This window comes from Labrus mixtus, chromosome 6 (assembly GCF_963584025.1).
Source record: "Labrus mixtus chromosome 6, fLabMix1.1, whole genome shotgun sequence".
NCBI lineage: Eukaryota > Metazoa > Chordata > Actinopteri > Labriformes > Labridae > Labrus > Labrus mixtus.
In genome coordinates, this window is record NC_083617.1 from 9,754,158 (window position 1) to 9,775,124 (window position 20,967).

The 20,967-nt window shown below is 38.7% G+C and overlaps 3 protein-coding genes across 3 annotated transcripts in view; 1 reads left to right on the top strand and 2 right to left on the bottom strand.

Moving 5' to 3' along the window:
• Nucleotides 1-1,946, bottom strand: part of LOC132975382 (filensin) — a 10,580-nt gene extending 8,634 nt beyond the window's left edge. The window contains exons 1-2 of the mRNA XM_061039891.1: nt 1,417-1,946; nt 279-339 (exon numbers count right to left, since the gene is read on the bottom strand). Of these exons, the coding sequence (XP_060895874.1) occupies nt 279-339; nt 1,417-1,790 (435 nt within the window). The 5' untranslated portion in view covers nt 1,791-1,946. The remainder of the gene's footprint in view (nt 1-278; nt 340-1,416) is intronic.
• Nucleotides 1-20,967, bottom strand: part of gtpbp2a (GTP binding protein 2a) — a 432,981-nt gene that overhangs the window by 75,521 nt on the left and 336,493 nt on the right. The gene's annotated exons all lie outside the window — the stretch shown is intronic.
• prokr1b (prokineticin receptor 1b) lies at nt 12,643-19,617 on the top strand. Its single transcript, XM_061039893.1, has 3 exons — nt 12,643-12,867; nt 13,644-14,252; nt 17,509-19,617. Exons 2-3 carry the CDS (start codon nt 13,795-13,797, stop codon nt 18,212-18,214), a joined length of 1,164 nt encoding a protein of 387 aa, XP_060895876.1. The 5' UTR covers nt 12,643-12,867; nt 13,644-13,794; the 3' UTR covers nt 18,215-19,617.

A 20,967-nucleotide genomic window follows, 5' to 3' on the forward strand; every position in this document is an offset into this window, starting at 1 on the left:
GAGGAGAGGAGAGGAGAACACAACAGAGAACCCAGTAGAAAACACAGGTAAAAGGACAGCGTGAATTGTATTGAATATCACAAAGCATACTGCAGTCACACACTGTCGATTTATATGATGTGATAAAGCTCTTCATTGTCCCTCAGCGCCAAACTGAACTCAATCAGGTTATCAGGTGTTTGTTAAAAATGAATTGTATCTGATCTTTTTTTCCACATACCGGGGTTTTCCATGTCTCAGATTTTCCATATGTGTGTGTGCATTTCACCAAGCTGTACCTTGTTTAGCTGCTCCAGTGTTCCCCGTAGCTGTTCTTGGAAATCACATTCATTTCTGTATCTGGAACATAAAACATCTTGATTATGGGCTCATTCAAGAAGAAGTGCAACCTGACATATTCACATTAACCTCTGCTGTGCACGCACAGCTCTGTGTTTATAATGTATTGGATCTGTCAACTAAAATCTATACACGGTGTAAAATAAAAATCCAGCTCTCTTTACTTGTTGATTTAATCAGAGGTGGTTGATATTCTACTGGTCTTTAATATAGTTTGGCCTGCAGACTGCTGATAATCATACGGTGTTTGTGGAGTTTGTAGATAGGTTCAACTTCATTAACAAAGTAAACCTTTTTCTCCCTCTCTAAAATTTCCATGATAATAAACAAAGTTGCCATCTTTTTATATTGTTACAGCATTATCTCTGAATTATCCACACTAACAAAAAAACTCAGGAAATGTTACAGTTTAATTGTGTATGTTTCCCAAAGCTGTTGACAATTACATGAGCATTATTAATAAAACCCCCTTTTTTTTCTTTTTTTTTTTTTTTTTAGCTTTTTACCTTGTCTGATATAGTAGGAAGCAGTGGAGAGAGAGAGTCGGGAACGACAAGCAGGAAAGGAGCCACAGGCCAGATAGAACCCGGACTGTCCGCTTGGAGGACTATAGCCTCCTAAATGGGGAGCGACCTAACCGCTAGGCCATCTGCGCCCAAATAAAGAACTATTTTTCAAAGATTTTATCATTTTGTGGGAGTTTGGGGAATTTTTGTTCTCTGATTTGGGACCAAGTAACTTAAAATGTACATGTATTGAATATATTTTATGTCTTATTTTATCATGTCGAAAAACTGTCAACAAAATGTAACAGTATTCATAAATATTTTTTACAGTTTGCATCCCATTCTTGTATGGTTGTCTATTAATTTAAAATTCCTCTATTATCTTTTTTTAGCAGGTCCTTCGTTAAAAAAAACACATCTCCATTTTTTTATTGGCGTTAAAGTTCTTTGCCTTGTTCACTTCATCAATTATTCTAAAAACGGACAACATTTCTTTACAACACCAACCACTCTGAAGAAGACAATTGACCATTGACACACAGATAAGACCATCCACTGCCCACTCTCTTACTTGCTGGTGAATTCGTCCAGCATGCGGCATGCATCTTTCAGCTCTCTCTCCAGCTTGCCGTGCTCAGACAACAGTTCTCTAATTCGCAGTCTGTTGACTTCAATCTGCTCTGTGAAGGCCTCCTCAAGCCCACTGGCCTCTTCCATCCGCTGCAAAGTCTCAAGCTGCTTGCGGAACACGGCGTTGCGTTGCTCCAGGACTCGGGCCCTGTTGATGTAGCGGGCAAAGCGGCTGTTGAGCTCCTGAAGGCTCTCCCATCCCTGGATGGCTGAGATGCCTGCAGAGGTTTCAGAGTCCTCTGTTTCCTCCTCAAAGACATCTGAGCGCTCATACTTTTCCTTGCGCACCTCGCGCGTGTAGCTGGTCTTGAACATTGCGGTACGCTTCCCTCCTCTGGGTTGGTGGTATCCCCTGGAGTGCTCGGTCCCCTGCAGCACCTTTAATGTGTGAAAACTTGGGTGCTCACCCTTGGCTGTCTCATGCTAGACTAAACTCTGCACAGCACTGGCCGCTGGCGAAATAGCCCCCAAAACCTCCCCCTGGACGTGGCCGCACACGCTGCGAACCTGGGGCCTTCCACGGTTTATTGTTGCCTTTGTGTCAGAGATTAGAACAGCCCTGCTGTTGATGACAAAGCAGAACCTCCCAAACAAACAAGCAGTTAGCCTGCGAAAGCACTGGGTGGTCACACACCATTATTTTGGTTCTTAGTCAGCTGCTTTCTAGATCCCTGTTTGATATTGTAAATTGGCACTGCAGGACAGAGGGGAAATTTCCTGCAGGGTCATTTATGGACTGTGGAGAACGATCACTGTCAGAAATGACTGAGTGTTGATGCACTGCTGTGGAGAAAAATGTTGTTAGTCTACAGGTGGGTACTAGATATAGTTCAGTTTATGATCAAAAGCAATAGGCAACACAAAAGAACAAAATAGAGAAACAGATTTTTTGATATGCAATCAGGCCCAAATGGAAAACTTTGACACACAATCAAATAATACAGAGCATGTCTGGCTCTTGTTTTGGCATAAAAACATCAAACAAGAGGAACAGAGCCGAGAAAGCTGTGGTCTGCAAGTTTCATTATAACTTAAAACAAGACAAACAGGACAGTCCATTCAAATCCAAAGAAGTGGCAATGGTTATGTTTTGCTCGGAAAACATCTCTGAAGTTAAAATATCTCAGCATTTCATGTTTTTTAATCAATGAGAAACCTTTACTGGTACATTAAGTCGACATCTCATTCTATCTTTGTTTCCCTTTTGTATTTCTATTTCTACTCTTGCATTGAGAAAAACATTAAGGGACGATGAGCGTAAAAGAGAGTAATAGAGGAATGAGGAAGAGAGCCTCTGCAGCCTGCGCTCAGCATACTGATGTAAGTTCAGTCATGCCCCTCTGGACAGATCCAGCAAGTTGTCTGTAAAACAGCTGAGTGAAAAACATTGTCATGGCTTTTCATCAGCATATTTTGGCCTCAGCAAAGCCGGGGACCCCATAGCTCAACAGACTGGCAGTTAAGCTGCTGTAATAAAAAATAGACCACCAAAAAAAAACTTTGATGCACATTTAAAAAAAAACAACAACAGTGAACCGTCACTAATTACATATAATATGTAAAAATTTGAGTTTTTTCAGAATTCTGTTCCACTTTTGTCTGACAACGTCTAAGATAAAAATGTCTCATACCCTTCCTGTTCCATAAAGCCATTTATCTAAAAAAAAAAAATTAAGTGTGAATTTCTTATAAAGCTAATATAAATTATTCTGTTAATGCTTGAAATAAAATTGTTTACATATTAAGTAAAAGCTATAAATCAACAAGCAACCTCTTGTGTTAAAAAATGAAGCCAAAGCAGAATGGCAAACAAAACAACTGCAGTTCCTCGAGTGTCCACTTGAGGCTGGCTCCAAACACTAACAAACCCCTATCAGGTCCCATATCAAAACATCAATTTTTACCGCAAAAATAAACATGGTTACTAGCTGGTCAAATAAACATAAAAATAAACACAAAAGGTTTTGGTCTTTCTCTCTCATTTCTCTATTCATGACAGGAGGTGAATTTTTAAATAACTCTCCTGTTAAGCCATAAAGTTATGGGAAATTGCTGGTTGTGGGCTCTCTGCTGGACACCAACACAGCCAATTCAGTTATTTTAAAGTATGTGGTATGTGCCACAAACCACATGGGCAAGCTCTTCTAGCTTCTTGTGTCATCAACTTCCACATAGAGAAACTCATTCTGTGAGAAAACAACATTAAGCTAGCTTTTTCAAACAGCTAATTAATTAGACACAGTGGTTGACTGCTAAGCTTTGTTAACCTAGTGTCTCCACTCTTTCCTCCTGTACTGTTCCCGCTTACTCCATGTTAACAGATGGGACACTATAAAATCCAAATACACGTCAAATAATGTTTTTTCCAAACATTGTTTGTCCTATTATAGTTAGTTCTCGTCATGACAATGTATCTCCATAAAATCAAATTTTTTATTAATTTGATGCTATAGAAAAATAAAATTACTCCATGGTTAACAGCTCTGTTGACAAATACTGCTCCTTTATTGTTTTGTATCAGAGTAGAGGAGCAATCTTTCAATGAAGATTCTGCCTGATTGGCAGACTCTGACTGATGTCACCAGTTTATACGGCTTTCTTTTTTTGTTCAAAGAGAGGAGGTGAAGCGTGTCATCCATCTTTATATGCAGTCAGTGGGTGATGTTTTTGTTGTTACATGGTGTCACAAAAAGATCACCAAAGTACCAAGACAACGGCCAAATTATTTTCCCTCAAATTAATGAGCGATGGCTCTAAAGAACATCCTCCTCCGAGCCTGTGACTCTCCAGGTGAAGACAGGGATCAGTGATCCACAGACAATGCAATCATAGTTAACAAGTCTGTCCAGAAATATATAGTGGATTGACCTCTTAACCTTCATTTCCACATGACATTTCAGCAACATAAGCACACTGACTCAGTGTCCCACTATTGATTGTCTAATTCAATCACATGTTGTTCCCCTTATTGAGACTGTTATAGACCATATCAAATATATTTTTGGAATATATTTATTGTTGATAACTGCCTTCTTTCCGTCACCTCTGACATGCAGCCCTGTGTCCTTTAGGAGCAAATAAATCCAGCTGGATGTTTGATATGTTGCTGCCATACAATTAGCATTCAAGCAGAGAAAGAAGGAATGAACATGGGCGGAAAAAAAGAAGAGGAAACAAGAGACACAAAAGTGAACACCTGGTGGAAGAGCAGTAACTACGTGGCAGACTATTAATGCAGAAATGTATTATTAGGTGGCGCTTAAAAGAGCGCCACCCTCAGGATGAACAGACATTTGAACATAACAGAATGCCTTTGTGATACATTGAACACCCATAAATAAACAAAATATTTAAATGGATTATTTTCCACTGCTTCTTTACTCTCCAAAACATCGTCACCAATAAACTATATAGCTATCTGTCCACCCTTATGCAGGTGCCATAGATTAAAGGTCTTGTTTTGAGCATATTGTTGATGGCCGAGTGAGAGAAAGCCAGTCTCTAACTGCCCTCTTCATATTCATCGGTTACGAGTGGCTGTAAATTTTTAGGCCTTGGTGAGATTAGAAAGCTGTCCAGAGTTGGAAATGAACATCTAGTGTTTATCCCCCTGGTCCTGCCTCCTGAGCTACAGTGACAGGTCCGAGCGTGTATATTTAGAGGGCGATAAAAAATAATAGGGAACATGCAAAGTCACATCTCTCATCCCTTCTGAGCTAAGGGAGCAGATATGTTCAAGATTCACTGGTGGACTAAGTGGGTCTTGAACATTTATTTGTTAGGATCCACATTAGCCGTACCTGAGAGCTCAGCAATTCTTCCTGGGCTCCACATTGCACGACGACTTTTTCTGTGCTGGTGCCCCACCACATAGAGCAGGTGCCCTTTTTTAAAATTATTTTCACCCCCTGCCCTTCAAACTTCCCGAGTCCGCCAGTGGTTCAAGTTCTAAAAGAGACAGCAAGTTCGCTCTCATCCTGGGTCCATTATATTTTTATTTTATTTATTTGTTTATTTGACAGGGACAGTGTACAGCCAATTAGCTGTACCAGAGTTAACTATAAGCTAATTTACATCTGTAGTCCCTGGGCAGGAGACAGAGACAACGTCTCTGTGAAGAAACAAAACATACACTAACAACATCTTCACAACAGTAAGACCGTACACAACCACTGAACAATGGCATTACACTAGTCCACAGTGAAATTCATACATTATATTAAAACAATCATAGGCTAAGAGCACTTGACTTTAAAAACTACACTAAAAAAAACACAGCTATACGGCAACATACTGTATATCTCCAATACAGCACAACAACAAAGCCATAATAACATTCTGTATCAATACATTACAACATTATCAAACATAGTTCATGCAAAAGTGTTTATGTGTGATGAGGACATGATTGAGTTGATTTGAGCCATGATTTGATTTTAAATTTAAATTCAGCAAAGCTACAGCACTCTCTGATTTTAGCCGGTATGGAGTTCCCAAAGTGTGTCGCTCTAATAGAGACGGCTGATTTGCCAAACTCAGAGGATCTGTGCTGTATAACACAATCCCCTCTGTTGGCGCTCCTAGTTTGTTCTTCCTCCATCTGCACGCGGTGATAGGTCAATTTGTGCCTCTTAGAATCCGTTACTATATTCAAACTGTAGTTTTGATGATCCTTTCATTACATTCAAACTGCATTGACTCTATTTGCCCTTTGCACTCACTGCAGTGCAAGACAACACAAAAAGCCATTTGGCAGCTATTGACACATGATTGTCTGAGGCAAAGGAAAGCACTGCAGCACTAGCCTTCCATCACAATAAGGAATTGATCCTAAAAAGTAATCAGTGCTGCTGTCTGTGTGGGTTTATCTGCTGTTCAGGATGGTTGATCACAGAGATTTGGTGCTGACATCTTCCTACAGCTTTGTCTTTACATTGGACCCTGGCTAAAAAAGTACACACCCAGTCTCGCAAATCACTGATTTCTTGATTTACATGAAAGATAAGGTGGGAAATAACCTAGTGAATCATATGAAAAGCTTGTTTGCAATCAGAGATATATTTTCCTGAACATCTCTGACATTGATTTCTCCTCCAAAGCCACTTTGTAATCCCTGTCAATGACCGTTGATGATCGTTGTGAATATCAAACAGTCCCCCCCCCCCCCCCCGACCTGCACCTACAGAAAAACACTTCTTACAGCACCAAAAATCAAGGGTTATTTCTTTATACCCACTTAAGTAAAGGTTTTACGATTCCAACCCTGGAAGTGATGATGAAGTGGTAATAATCAATTTTGAAATATGTAGGTATGAATGTAATATATATGCATTTTAATATCCACATTACATGAGGTCTCAGTTGAGACGAGAAACTCTGACTGAAACACTATCATATAAGATTGTCATTCACCACCCTTCAGGCAACACAACATTGAAGGTCTAAAGCTACAATTGATATGTTCAATTACAAATAATCATTCAACAAAGAATTATTTAAAAAAAAAAGTCTATTGTCTAAATGTCTAAAGTGTCTATATTTTTAAAAGTATCGTGTTCAAATGTTTGGAAGTTATGGGATTCCAGCTGATTTTAGACCTGCCAAAAAAAAAGAAGAACAGGCAAAAAAATTGAAGAAAATTCAACTTATTGCAAAAAATAAATCAACTCTTCCAGCAGTTTTTCAGTATTTACCCCCAAGAAACTGTCAATGATGACAATAAAAAAATGAGTTTTGGATGAGAAAGTTTGTTTTTTATCTGCTGTTGATACATACCTGCGGAGCAGAAGTTTATTATCTCCTTGGGTTTCTCTTTTTAATATCCCTTTTCCTCCAGATACGGATATAAACTGGAGCTTTTTATATAGTCGAGTGCAGACATGCCCCTCTTGCATTGAAGTTGGAAGAGATTCCAATGGAATCATGCTTATGGTAAAAGTCTAAGCCTATAAACTGCTTTAAATGTGAAGTGTCTTTATAGGCACATTTTGTTTGGATTGGATTACATGGAATTTATACATGGGATTAATCAATCTTGTCAAGTGCCAAAGTTAAAGAGGCTCATTAGCATAAACTGTGTAAGAGTCAGATCAACCTTGAGAGGACGTCAAGCATACAGGCGTAAATATTCCTAATCAAAACTATCAGGCAGGTTCCACTATAGTATGCAGAATAGCGACTGACAGGCAGATGCAAAAAAAAACATGTGACCGAGCACATGTTATCAGACAAAAAATTTGGCTCTTTGCGTTCACACATTCAGCCCCTCCTGGAAATATCCTGAGTTTTTTTGTGTGTTTTTTTTTTTAGTTTCTCAACAATAGTTGAAGAGAGCCTGTTTCTTCTGTCGTTGTCCGATGCTTGACAGAGGCTTTTCCCGAAAACAGGTACGTAACTTTATTTGGATGCATTTCTATGTTTCTTCCATTTTGTCAAATATTTGTATTATTATTTTGACTTAGTTGACTTCCCTTTGATTCCCAGACTTGGCAGACTTCTTCACAAACACATGTTTGAAGAGGCTGAAATGTTTGCCATCACATTTGAGCTGGATTTAGAGGTAAGTGTCTGACTGACTGTCTATCTGTCTATCTCGGCCTTATTGTACACTGTAATAAAAAATGTATTGATGTGTTATTCTGGGAAGAAAGATATTTTCTGATTCACATTTATTTCAACTTTATTTTGCACTGTATTAAAAAAATGGTTTTACAATCATCATTAGTGAGACAGCTTCCAAATTGGTCTTTTTTTCCTTTTCTATAGGGTTAAATTGAACAATGCTTTTGGATTAAAAAAGGACACAAAATGGGATACACATGTAGGCCATGTAAATACAGGTGTCTAGTCTATAATGTAAAGATCCAATATATAACTTTTTAAATGTATAAATAGTTTTTTAACGGTTAACTGAAAAGTAGATGTTCACTGTCTATCTGTGTTGCCTGTATAAAATACAGACTCCTTCACAGACGTTCACATGTGTATGACCACTTACATCCTCTGTAAACATTATGTCGGTAAATATCCGATGTTTCGGGGCCGATGATGATGCTCGTTCGTGTACGTACGAGCACGCCAGCGAGAGCTAGCAACAGGTTACAGGTGCAGTTCGCCTAACGGCCTGCGGTGTCACTACAAATGCAGTATTTTTGAAAGTTACATATAGCTCCTTTAAAGGTCACATGTTATGGAAAATACACTTTACCATGATTTCCTTACTCTAATATGTGTCCCTAGTCTGTCTACAAACCCCCAGTTATTAGAAAAGTAACTCCTCTTCTTTTGCCTGATCTACAGGGGTTACTGCAGCTAGGTGTTTGTTCTGCCCTCCGAGTCTGCCTTCTCACAGTAAAAAATTGGGCATGGAGCGAGAAAGTCCACACAAAGAGTCATATCCTCTTTCAGAGAGGGGCGGGGTCAGACACAGAAACAGCCTGTATCGCACTATCAGTCGAGCTCTGGATGAGCTCGACTGATAGTGCGATTAAATGTGCAGCCTTTGCATGCAACTGACATATAACCACATAGTCTACAGGCTGATCCGAACCAATCACAGTAAAATGTACACATGCTGAGTGAGAAAGCATTGCTTGTCTGCATAAATAAAATTTTAAATAAAATAAAAATCAATTCTGACTATAGCGATGTGATTGTTACAAATCCTTTCATTGGGATAACGATGCAACTGCACTTACTTGTGCAGCCCTATAGCCTACCCTGACCTATATTTGAATTTTGTTTTAATTTTGTTCTTTTTAAGGAGGATAATTATGATTCCAAAGAGGTTGGAGAATCTCAAGTTCCTGGTGTCCCACCTCCGCCATCTCCTGGACCTGCACAAGAAATACGACTGCAGACTTTCACTTTCAGTTGTTATGTAATTGTACATTACTTTCACTAATGTCATAAGTGCCAGTGTGGGGATGGGATAAGTTATATTGGCACAAATTAGGACGTTGATATATTCTCTATCCATATTTAGTACCACTTTTAGTTTACAAGTTTTATTTTAAGACAGAGATAATGCTTTGTGGTGGTATATTATGAATTAAACTGTATTGGAATATATCTTTGCTGCCTCATCCGTCTTATGCATTTATCACTGATGTTTTTCAGACTGCATTTTAAAGAGGTCATATTATGCCCTTTTTGGGGTTCGTATATTTAATCTATGTACCTACTAAAGTATGTTCACCATAGCAAAAGTTCGAAAAAAGTGTCTGTGTTCATGTACTGCCACTCCATGCACCGGCTCGCTTCTGACTCTCTCTCTAAGGCTCTGAAGTGCCCACGTTCAGAGTCCCCACATGTACCAAGTCTGATCTGATTGGTCGGCCTGTCGGCTCTGCCGTAATTGGTCAGTCGCTCAGCACGGTTCTCGGAAATGTCACGCCCCTTTTACCATATTGGGAATGCAGCCACTTTGGCTCCGAGGGGGGCAAACCACAGTGGAGAGCAGTATCCTGCCTCGTGACGAGCTTCTTCTACAGTATATCAAGACAACAAAGACAACACCACTGCTGGAACATTCACCCTTGTGCCCTCCTTAAATGTATTTATATTTTTTTGCTGTGAAGTTAAACAACTTCTGACTTGCTCAAAACTACCAAACATTCAATTATTTTCAGGACTGCTATGTTATTAGTTGAATGGTGATTAGAGTCTTGGATATGTGAAAGACTAGCAACAAAGTTTATTTGATTGCATTAGTCTTTTTTCACCTTTGTGGGCAAAATGTACACACAAAATCTGGAATAAAATATCAATGTTTGCTTTTGTAATTTGCTGTTTTCTGCTTTCTTTTCTGCTCTTTTCTGGCTTTTGACGGTAGGGAAAGAGGGAAAGATCTCGCGCGAGAGCTCTCCCTCGCCCCCAGGCTCAGGGGGAAAAAATAGTCCATTTGGCAGGAAAATTATTTCAGAGCATCAGGTTTCTTGTGTCAGCACCAGCACAAAGATCCAGGGCTGAACCCCGCCACAGGGGCGAGCAGTATGCTGCCTCGTGATGAGCTTCTTTTACAGTATATCAAGTTAAAACAACACTACTACCAACATGTGCCCGCCTCAAATATATTTTTCTGCTTTTTTTTCTTAAATAACTTAGATTATTAACTAAAATAACTTGCTCAAAACTACCAAACTTTCCGTAATTTCTCCTTCCATGTTTTCCTTAGAGTGACGAGGATGGTGGTGGTAAATCTCCTGTATGTTCGTGACAGTGCATGTGAGTTATCTGCTCTTACTTGAAGCTGTGATAAAAGAGAGAGAGAGAGAGAGAGAGAGAGAGAGAGAGAGAGAGAGAGAGAGAGAGATATCACCCCTACAAGATCACAAAATCAATGTACACAAACAATTGCACAAGCTCTAGTCAGACTGGCATCAGGAGAATGTTAAAAGAACAGCATAAGGGGTAATGTGTGTGCTTGTGTGTTTCTGAGGGAAAATCAGACTGGGAAGAAAGAGGAAAGGAAAAACAATCCACAATTTTTTTAAATAATTGTTATATTTTTATTATAATAATTCAAAATGAATTAATAAGTAACGTCAGGTTATAGCAATGATTATTATATTCTTCCACAACAACATCATCATTCACATCATTATTATTGTCACCATCATCATCACTACCAGCAACAACATGCACCCATATGAAGTAGTAGAGGACCCGCGCTTCACATCTTTTTTTTAAAGTGCTCAAGCCTCGTGACAATGTTCCATCCCATGTGCAGATAAGCACAAATAACAGCTGGGCCCTCTGTTGCACTAACAACAGATGGAGGGTTCGACAGAGCTCGTCATTTTTAAGTTAATATGAATCACCTTTCAAATTTGGAAAACTTTCAATTAGTTGAGGTGACATAAACGTATAATATTGAGTTAACACAACATTTTCATTGACTTGAAGTAACTAACTTAGAATTGTATGTTATTACAGTGTAGTGTAGTGTAGTGTGGTTTTTACAGTGTAGCCTTATGTACATCACTGTGGACGTTCATTAAGTTGGTGAATTTTATTTTAACCCTTCGCCTCCCAACCACCCACATGTACGACAGAGGATTAGGGTTATGTTAATATTTTTAGATTTTGTTTAAATTTCGAGATTAACAAAAATTTCGAGATTAACAAAAATAATTTTGTAAATTAACAAGTTTGAGACCAGCCTGCGTGAAAATTATGAAAGTAGAACTCTTAAAGTCTTAAAAGAATAAATGAATAAAGTCATTATTTTAGTCTATATCAGAAGAGCAGCAGCAGCCTGTTCTCAAATGACAAACATGGAGCATCTTGTTATACTTTAGTAAAGGTTTCACTAATAAGGAAATAGGCTACTTCCTTGTGTAGTCGGTAAAAGACAATTAGTTCAAGAGCAGTTTTCACTTCAACTTGCAAGAACTTGTTTATCTGTAAAATGATGTATGAACACAAACTGTCTCTGCACATGAGACACTTCAACAAGGCAGACAAGTGCAAGGCAACAGACACAATTGTGTTGTGGCTTTACTTTTGCAAATATGAAACTACACATGCTTTTGGCACATCATCATCTTCACATTGTCATAAAATAAAAAAACTGTGGTTTTTCTGAAGAAAGAACCACACTGACTTGGAGGAAGTTGTCTGCAGTTGTCTACTTTCATCATTTTTGCGCATGCTGGTATCGAACTTGTAAATTTACTTCTTTATTCTCGTAAATTTACGAGTTTAATCTCGAAAATAAAATAAAAAAAGTTTTTTAAGGTGGCCATAATCCTCCGTCGTACACATTTTTTTTTTACTTTATTCATGAAAGAATGAATTTCGTATGAATCTGCGTACAAAAAGATATTGTAGAAAAAAGTAAATGAATGAATGTAGACAGAAGAAATAACATATGAAATACATTTGATTTAAGGAAAAAAAAACTGTTAACACTAATGTAAGTATTTCAAACATACTACAAGCTGTTACAGTTTTAAGTAATTAACCGAATGAATGTATTGTTTGAACTCATTACTGAATGCAATGAAGCATGTTTTTTTTTACCTGTGAATTCATATTTTTGCATGTGAAATTTAGCAATTATGATCAAAATATAAGAAAAAAAATAAGTACACACAAGTGGGTTCTGTGTGCGACTTTCCCACAATCCAGTCTTCCTTGCAGACATTGATAGACATGTGACGTGGTGCCTCCCACATGTCGCCGATTGATTAGGATACTTGAGATGGAGGAGAAGCAGACGCAACTTTCCTCCCTCTCTTTACCAGGCGCTCAGGAGGAGCAGAGTGAAAGCAGATCACACAGCTCAGGGAGGCAGATGGAGCAACACACAGTCTTCACCGCTAACAGTTATTGAGTAATTTATCATTAGCCTATTGAGCTGAAAAAAAAGCTTCTGAAACGTATGCTGGTAAGTGCCTCAGATTTTAAAGTTTTGTTGTGAAATATTGTATTGTAGCCTATTACTGGACTCATTGATCTCATTCGAGATGAGCAGAAAAATGGATTCACCCTCTTTTTAGAGATTAACTTTGTGTGCATTTTAGACTTTTTTTTTTATAGTTCAGAAGAAATACTTTTCATTTATACTTCTTTATTTGCATGGTACTGCATGAAAACCAGACTATTACTGACAATGTTGGGGAATAATTCCAGTCATTGTTTCTACTTATAGAAGAACACATAATCAGTGGTTGAAAAAATCAAGTTACTGAGATCAGGGATCATATTATTCATCACCCTCGTTCTCATATTATAGGAGTGTGTGCTATGTTTGTTAAGCAGGCCAATTTCTTTGCTTGTGTTTCTGAATGAAGGTACACTTGATCTTGTCTGATTAAATGCATGCTTTTCATTGTGAAAGGTTTTACAGATTCTCTGTGCTTCATAAACAGAGGGGGCTTTAAGTGGCTCTTTTGCAGCAAATTAAATGCCCTGTCACCACACTGAGCCTAGTCTGTGACGTAGGCTTGCTGCAAAGTGACAAGGTCTTAATAAATTACGTTGAGTTTTTTTTTTCTTCGATTTTACTGACCCAACCTACGAACATTTTTCATCAGAAAAAATCACAGAAATGACATCAGATTACACCGTGGGCGCCAACATGATGTAATTTGTTTCTAGAACACCTTGTTGACATAAATCCCGACCCTTCATAATAATGCTGAAATTAGAACTGTGTTCTAGGTGCGCGTGAAGAAGAATCCACCTGTTTGAGGTTTAATCTTCACACAAACAGCTTCCATCATGAACCAGAAGGCATCAATCTTACAAATAATATTTTGAAATCATTATTTTCTTCATTCCTTGTAAGCAAAATAAGAGTGTGTGCTTAGACATGGGTGACCCCAACATTAGCCACATGGACGTAAATTTTACTGGGAGTCTCCCAGCTGCCAAACTGGATCACTACATGGACATGTATGAAATGGACTATGGCATTCCTCCTGAGGAAATCCCAGACACCACGCAGGGCCAGGCCTTCTTTGTGGCCACGATCGTCATCGGTGTGGTGCTCATCTGCATTGTGCTCGTCTGCGGACTGGGAAACTTCATATTCATTGCCACGCTGACACGCTACAAAAAACTCAGAAACCTCACCAACCTACTCATCGCCAACTTGGCCATCTCGGACTTCATCGTGGCGGTGGTGTGCTGCCCGTTCCTGGTGGACTACTACGTGGTGAAACAGCTTTCCTGGGATCATGGATTGGTGCTGTGTGCGTCCGTCAACTACCTCCGTACTGTGTCCCTCTATGTGTCCACAAATGCATTGCTTGCCATTGCAGTTGACAGGTGAGTCTGTTATTTTCTTTCATATCTCTTTCAGTCATTAGTTACAAGCCACTGCTTCTTGGATCTACCAGCACTATACAGAGACATGGATCAATAAAGCTTCCATGTTTCTATCGCTCAGTGCTCACCTCATAAAAGAATCTCACAAAACCACATGACAAATCAGCTGCCATTTTCAACTGATGTGGCAGTTCAAAAATTGACTTTTTTCTCTCTCTAATCTGTCTACATCAATCCAGTCATTTCCTGCAGTGTTTTATACTGTAGGTGTTTTTTTCAATCAAAGCAGACATAAGATGAAGCACCTCTTTTACTTCCTTAACATTGATTGTATATCAAACCAAATTTGAATTTTTGCAACACAACAGCTGTTGCAAAATAGCTACCACCACAATTTTCATCAAGTTAGTTCTAGTCAGTGTCTCCCTGATTGATTTATACCCGTTAACAGTCACAATGGAGTGGATACGGTCACTATATTGCAAAGCCTTTATTTAGTGCAGCGTTAACTGGAACTATAATATAATTGCGATTTGGGAGCTGCTATATATGTTGGAAAATTCAAATGCTGTTTAAGCTTTAATTTGTTTCTGATTGCCAATTAGCCTGGAAAGCTCAGTAGAAAACGGTTGGCTTCTTAATCTGTTCAGTATGCAACAGGAAGTTATCATCTAATGAAGAGTCCATCAGGTAAACTGCATCTATTTGTGCCAACCACATTGCTATTTGATTCTGCTCTAACAAAGGCTGAAATATACTTTAAAATATGCCAAACACGATGAGTTGAGCAGGTTATCATGTATTTTCAGTCAGTGTTCTTTACTTAATATAAAGACTGAAGATCAAATGCTGTATTTGTGATTTCATTTCAAGACAACTTGTACATTTCTGGCACTTGTGTTGGTATGACACAGACTCGTCAGCAGCACTTCTATTTATGTTGAACCAATGAGAATATTTGTCTTTGTGTCAATGCTACGTGTAGTTCAACTGAATCACTCTATCAACAAAAGAGCGGTGAACAACATACTGACGAACAGAAAACGTAATGCAGCCGTTTAATTACGTGCACGGTGATCGTAGTGGTCGCTTGCACACACTCTATGCACCGTGCAGCAGTCACTGTATACAAACGTCACTCCCCCCTCGAGCTGAATTCTCCGTCCTGCTGCGTTCTCACATCAGCTCACTCAGACTTGCAGCGAAAAAAGTACTAGGGATCTGGCAGGAGAAACTCCTGGTGAAGTCTGAATAAAAAATGTGGCTGTTTGTGTTCACACATACAACTCCTCCGTCAAATTTCAGGAGTTTTTCAGGGGTTTTCTGCAAGTGTGAAGTAGCTTTTTACTAGCTAGTAGCATCCCCAAGCACCTAAAATGCAATGAAACTTTTTATTAAGGCTTTTCCACCTGATTTGAAACATACATTTCCTAAACTTAACAAGCCCAAACAATGGCCTAAAGTGAACCCCGGTCACCAGAGAGCAGCATCATCTTTCTCTTCTTGGCCCAACTTGATTAAACAGGAGCATCATTCTGAGGAGACAGGGCTTTGTGACCACTGTTTAGTATTTTAGCTTTAACATTGTACTGAGCCACGCTTCTCTGAATCAAAAGGGAATCAGTTCTAATTTATTAAAATAGGTTTCAGACTACCATAGTTTTTTAGGAAGGAGTTGGTCTAAGCTCTACTGCTGCCTTCTTTCTTTTGAAAACATCTCTTTCCTTTTTAAGAGCAAACTGAATTTTGTCTCAGTTGGTGACACTGTACTGTAATGCACACATAAACATATAATACACCTACATACTGCATGTTCATGAGTGCACACAGAATCCATAGGACGTCTAGTTTTAGTTTTTTATTTTATCAGTTTATTTGAATCAGGGACAGTGTACAAAACATCATTAGTCTGAGAAGAGAAGAGATGCTTTGTACCAGATTTAGTTAACTTGCCCCTTTCCATCTGTTGTCCCTGGGCAGGTGATGGCTTAAAATGCCTTGTAATGAGTAATGCTGATGAGGCTGGATGATTCATTTTTAGTGCGACAAAATGATAATTCTAAATCATAGTTAAATCAATACCTCCCCGGACAATGTGTGAGCTGTCTAGTGTTCACGACGGGCAGCTTCTTACAGAGAATCCACATGGCCCTGTTGCAGAGGGAACGGGCTATGGTGCTCTGTATTTGAATGTAGTACACAGGCTGCATATTGTGATGTAAAGTGTATTATTATTAAAAAATATTTGGTAATTCTGTAGCAGAGTAATGAACTGTGTAATGCAATTGAATAGTACAACATGCATATAAATGCATATAAATGCAATCCTGACTGAACAATGGAAAAGAAAGACAAGTTCTAAGAAAGCTGTGTGATTAGAATTTAACATGTGTTGGCTTTCAACACGTGAAGTGATCATGGACGAGTGATGGAATAACAATAACAGCATCTATAGGCTTCATTTTTTTTAAAGTTGGCAGCAAGTTAGTAACATGATTGAGTAAACAAGCAGCTGAGAGAGATCGAGTCATTCTCAAGGAAGGATAGGGAGGGGTTAGCAACGCCATGACAGACCACTGGGCTGGAAAATATTGGAACACTTGTCTCAAAAATGTCTCAACGTTAAATTGTAAAGAATGTATTTTCATCATATATAGTCCATCACATCAATAAAAGATCATCAGATCATCTTAAAACATGTCTGTATGCAGGGTACAAGGCCAAAATCCAACAGTGAGTGGGTATGGTCTTTGGGGTCCTCATCCTCTCATTCAAAACAGACATCTCAATGAAACGAGGAAACCATACATCATTCAGATCCTGATACGCTGCTGCTTCCTCTGGGTCCAAGATCATTTAAAATGGAATGAGTTGAAGTGGAAAACTGTCTAGAGGTCTGACGAGTCAAATTTTGACTTTCTAGCAGAAATCCTTGAGAACCTGTTCTCTGGTCTAAAGAGTCAGTCAGAAATAAGTTATAATCAGCCTTAGAGGTAGGAGGTAGGCAAAAATGATCCTCTCACTCTGAGTGCATCATGTGACCCCCAAAATCTTCACATCCTCTTGCCTTTTAAATGCAGTGAAGATATTGTTAACAGGTGTTACAAATCCTTTACTTTGACTAATGGAGCACTGATATTGAACTTTAATCTTCCAATTTTCGAATTCACACAAGATTCAGACTGCTAAAACAGGCATTCTGAAAGCTCTGAGTTAACCTTGCGTTGTTAACACAACATGTTTGTGTTTCTTTCAGGTACATGGCTATAGTCCATCCACTGAGGCCTCGTATGAAGTACCAAACTGCCTACTACCTGATTACAGTGGTCTGGATTGTTCCCATTCTGATTTCCATACCCTCTGCATACTTTGCTTCTGAGACCATGTACCCTCATAGCGGCTCCTATCCAACCACTCATAAAGTCTTCTGTGCTCAGATCTGGCCCGTGGACCAGCAGGCGTACTACCGCTCCTACTTCTTGTTTGTTTTTGCCTTGGAATTCGTTGGCCCTGTGATCGTCATGGCAATGTGCTACGCCCAAATTTCCAGAGAGCTTTGGTTCAAGAGCGTCCCGGGTTTCCCGACTGAGCAGATAAGAAAGAGGCTGCGTTGTCGCCGCAAGACGGTGATGGTCTTGATCATGATCTTGACGGCGTACATTCTGTGCTGGGCGCCGTACTACGGCTTCACTATCCTCCGAGATTTCCACCCAACGCTTATCTCTCGCCAGAAAAACTCATTAGTGGCTTTCTATATCATTGAGTGCATTACCATGAGCAACAGCATGATTAATACCTTCTGTTTTGTTAGCGTCAAGAACAACACTGTGAAGTACTTAAAGAGGATTGTGTTGCTGCATTGGAGGTCAAAGTATGCTCCCCGTAAGACTGTTGATGAGATGGATATGAGGACTTCATCCATGCCTGTGACAGAGGAGATTGAATGCATTCACTTAAGGTGAAGAGATAAAAAAAATCTGATGCAATGACCTTTGATTTGTTGCTATGTATTTTATTCATTGATATGAACAGGTCATTTAAATGTGAAAAATGCCATTACAATGGAAGTGGCTTTTTACCCAGCACGGCCTTGGGTAGTTTTCGGATGTAATACAGGCCGGTCAAGGCTCAATTCTAACAGTTAGGAATCTGTTTATTTAGGCTCTGGTAATTCTGCAAACTGTCCTCTGTGTCCATATCTTGAAATTCTGATGTCGGTTTTTTACCTTTTAAGAAAGCCATCTGAGCTTAAAAAGAGAAAATTCCAAATAAATTTACAATGCCTGACATCTACAGTTCAGTCGTACAAAGTGGTGGAAAGTGCATTTATTCTCCAGGGGGTTGAGATTTCTCGCAGATGGACCAGGCTGTACTTTAGCCTAATGCTAACAGATAATAGAAATGACCTTTAGCCAGCAAACAGAATTAGCAACGTGATTGCGGTTATTTTCACGTAAGAAGCTATCTGTTTTACTTGACAAATCTTAATTTAAAACATTTGTTTCTTAAAGTCGTGAGATGCCGGGTTAGTTTCTTAGCCTTTCTGTACTGCTACAGTTTTGTCATTGGTCAAAATTCACGTGGAGTGGGCTAAGGGGAGTTCGCCTACAATGGGGACATGCCATGACACGTGTCTCACACTGGATGTGCATGTGATCATGTTGACGCAGATAGATAAACGTCTTCAATGTTTATGTAGGCTAGTGTTGTTGTTTTTTTGTTTTTTTTACATAAACATTTTATTTATTAAAATAGCTTATAAAATGAGTCTAGCATTATGAAGCACAAGTGTGCGCTATCTGTGTATTTCATAATGTGGCCATGTAAATCAAACAGTACATACAATATTGCTTAGTGAGTTACTGTAACAGTGATGTTGTGCAAACTGTGACTATCCACTGTTATTGTGACTTTAATTTTGCATTTTGAAGATATAAACTGCATGTAAAATGCATGGAAGACTTGTAAATAACAGCTTCTGTTGACCTTACTGATTCATAATGCTGACTAGCAACAATTCATCTTTGATGCTCTATGTGGTTACTTTTATTACAGTAAGGTCAAAAGCTCTTAACACTAAAGAGATCATCTGCTTTTCGTCTGCTTTTGTATCTATGTTTTTTTCTGTTTTTCCTTAATGAATTATTGAGGATATTTCTGTATAAATGTCATTTTGGGGTATGTAAAGTATTCAGGCGTTTATAAGACACATTCCCATGTCTTTGGAACGTCCTAATAAGAAAATATTTTCCCCTTGATTATTTGTATATTAAAAGATAAGCATGCTATTTTGTTGATAAATGTTCTATGTATACTTGTGGTATTAAAAAATGTAATGCTGAAATAAAAAGCTTTTATTTTCTAAGCTGTGATTTCTATGCATCATCTGTCTAAATATTAATTGCATATGTGTTAGGGATAGATTCCCATGGAAACTAGGTTACATGTGTCCTTGCTCATCGGGACCTATTGACTGCACCTGTGATGTTCTCCTCACCTGATGGCTGATGACAATCAGCTGGGCTGGGAGGCTATATAGGGAGGTGGAAGTTTCTTTGCTCAATTGGTTGGGTGAATCCAGAGAGTCAAAACCATCAGTTCTGTTCTTTTGTTTTTGAATGAAGATCTCAGTTGTATGTGTACATTTTTGATAGTTAGTTGGTGGGCTTGAAGGGTTCTTCTTCCAAATTAAAGAAACCCAAGACCCACTTGGTACTTGCGGTACCTTTTTGTAAAAAGTGCAGTGTTTTGTTTAGTTCCCCAACTCGAAACCTCTTTCATTCAGGTTTTTGTTTAATGAAGGAAATGTATCATCTGCCATCAATGGACTCATTCATTTACAGATTTTTAAATTCCTTATCCTTCACAGTAAATGGCATCACGACCCTCATACCAATAGTAAGGGTCTACAGAACTCTCTGTCCCTCTTTTTTGGGGAACATGATATCTCTTCACGTTAAGGGAGTACCTAGTTTTGTATCCATCCAAGAAAGCAACATCATTTGTTATTTCTCAGTGGCCGATCACCACTTGTGATTGTTTAACTTAATGATTACAATGTTGACTTTTGATTTTGTATGGGCTTGTTTGTTGGACAGGTTTGTTGCCATTTACCACAGATGGACTTTATCACCCTTTAGAGTACTATTATACTTTGTCATATTCCCTGGTAATACTTGTTATGGCCACTAGAGGTAGCTGATCTAACTATAAACATATATATTGGTCAATAAGCTGTTGGTTAGATAACCTATTGAGTCATATATTTATTGCAAACAGTCATAAATTACATTAACACCCGCTCAGGAGACCCCCCACTTCCTGCTGGTGTCGAAGCGTTTGATTTTCCTTATGGAACAGTGACCTATACTGACTGTTATAAACAGCTTTAGATTCAGTCACAGCAGGGGGTTAATAGACCAAAAGCATTCTGTTTCACAGACACAGTTTGACACACTGTGAACCATTTTTCATAGAATAAATTAGGGGCAGTTTAAAGCGGTAATATCTCTACAATACATTTACTTTAAATAGCTTTTTCTGACCTCTTGTCTTTCTGGTCTCTTTTTACAGCATACCTTACTGTTATTGTATTACGATGAACTTTGACATGCATTTGTTGATTTAACCATTACATTTTTGTTTCGTAAGTTGACAGCTTGTGAAGATTGTCGCCTCTTATGCTCATTATGTGCTTGAAACCAGGAAACCTTTT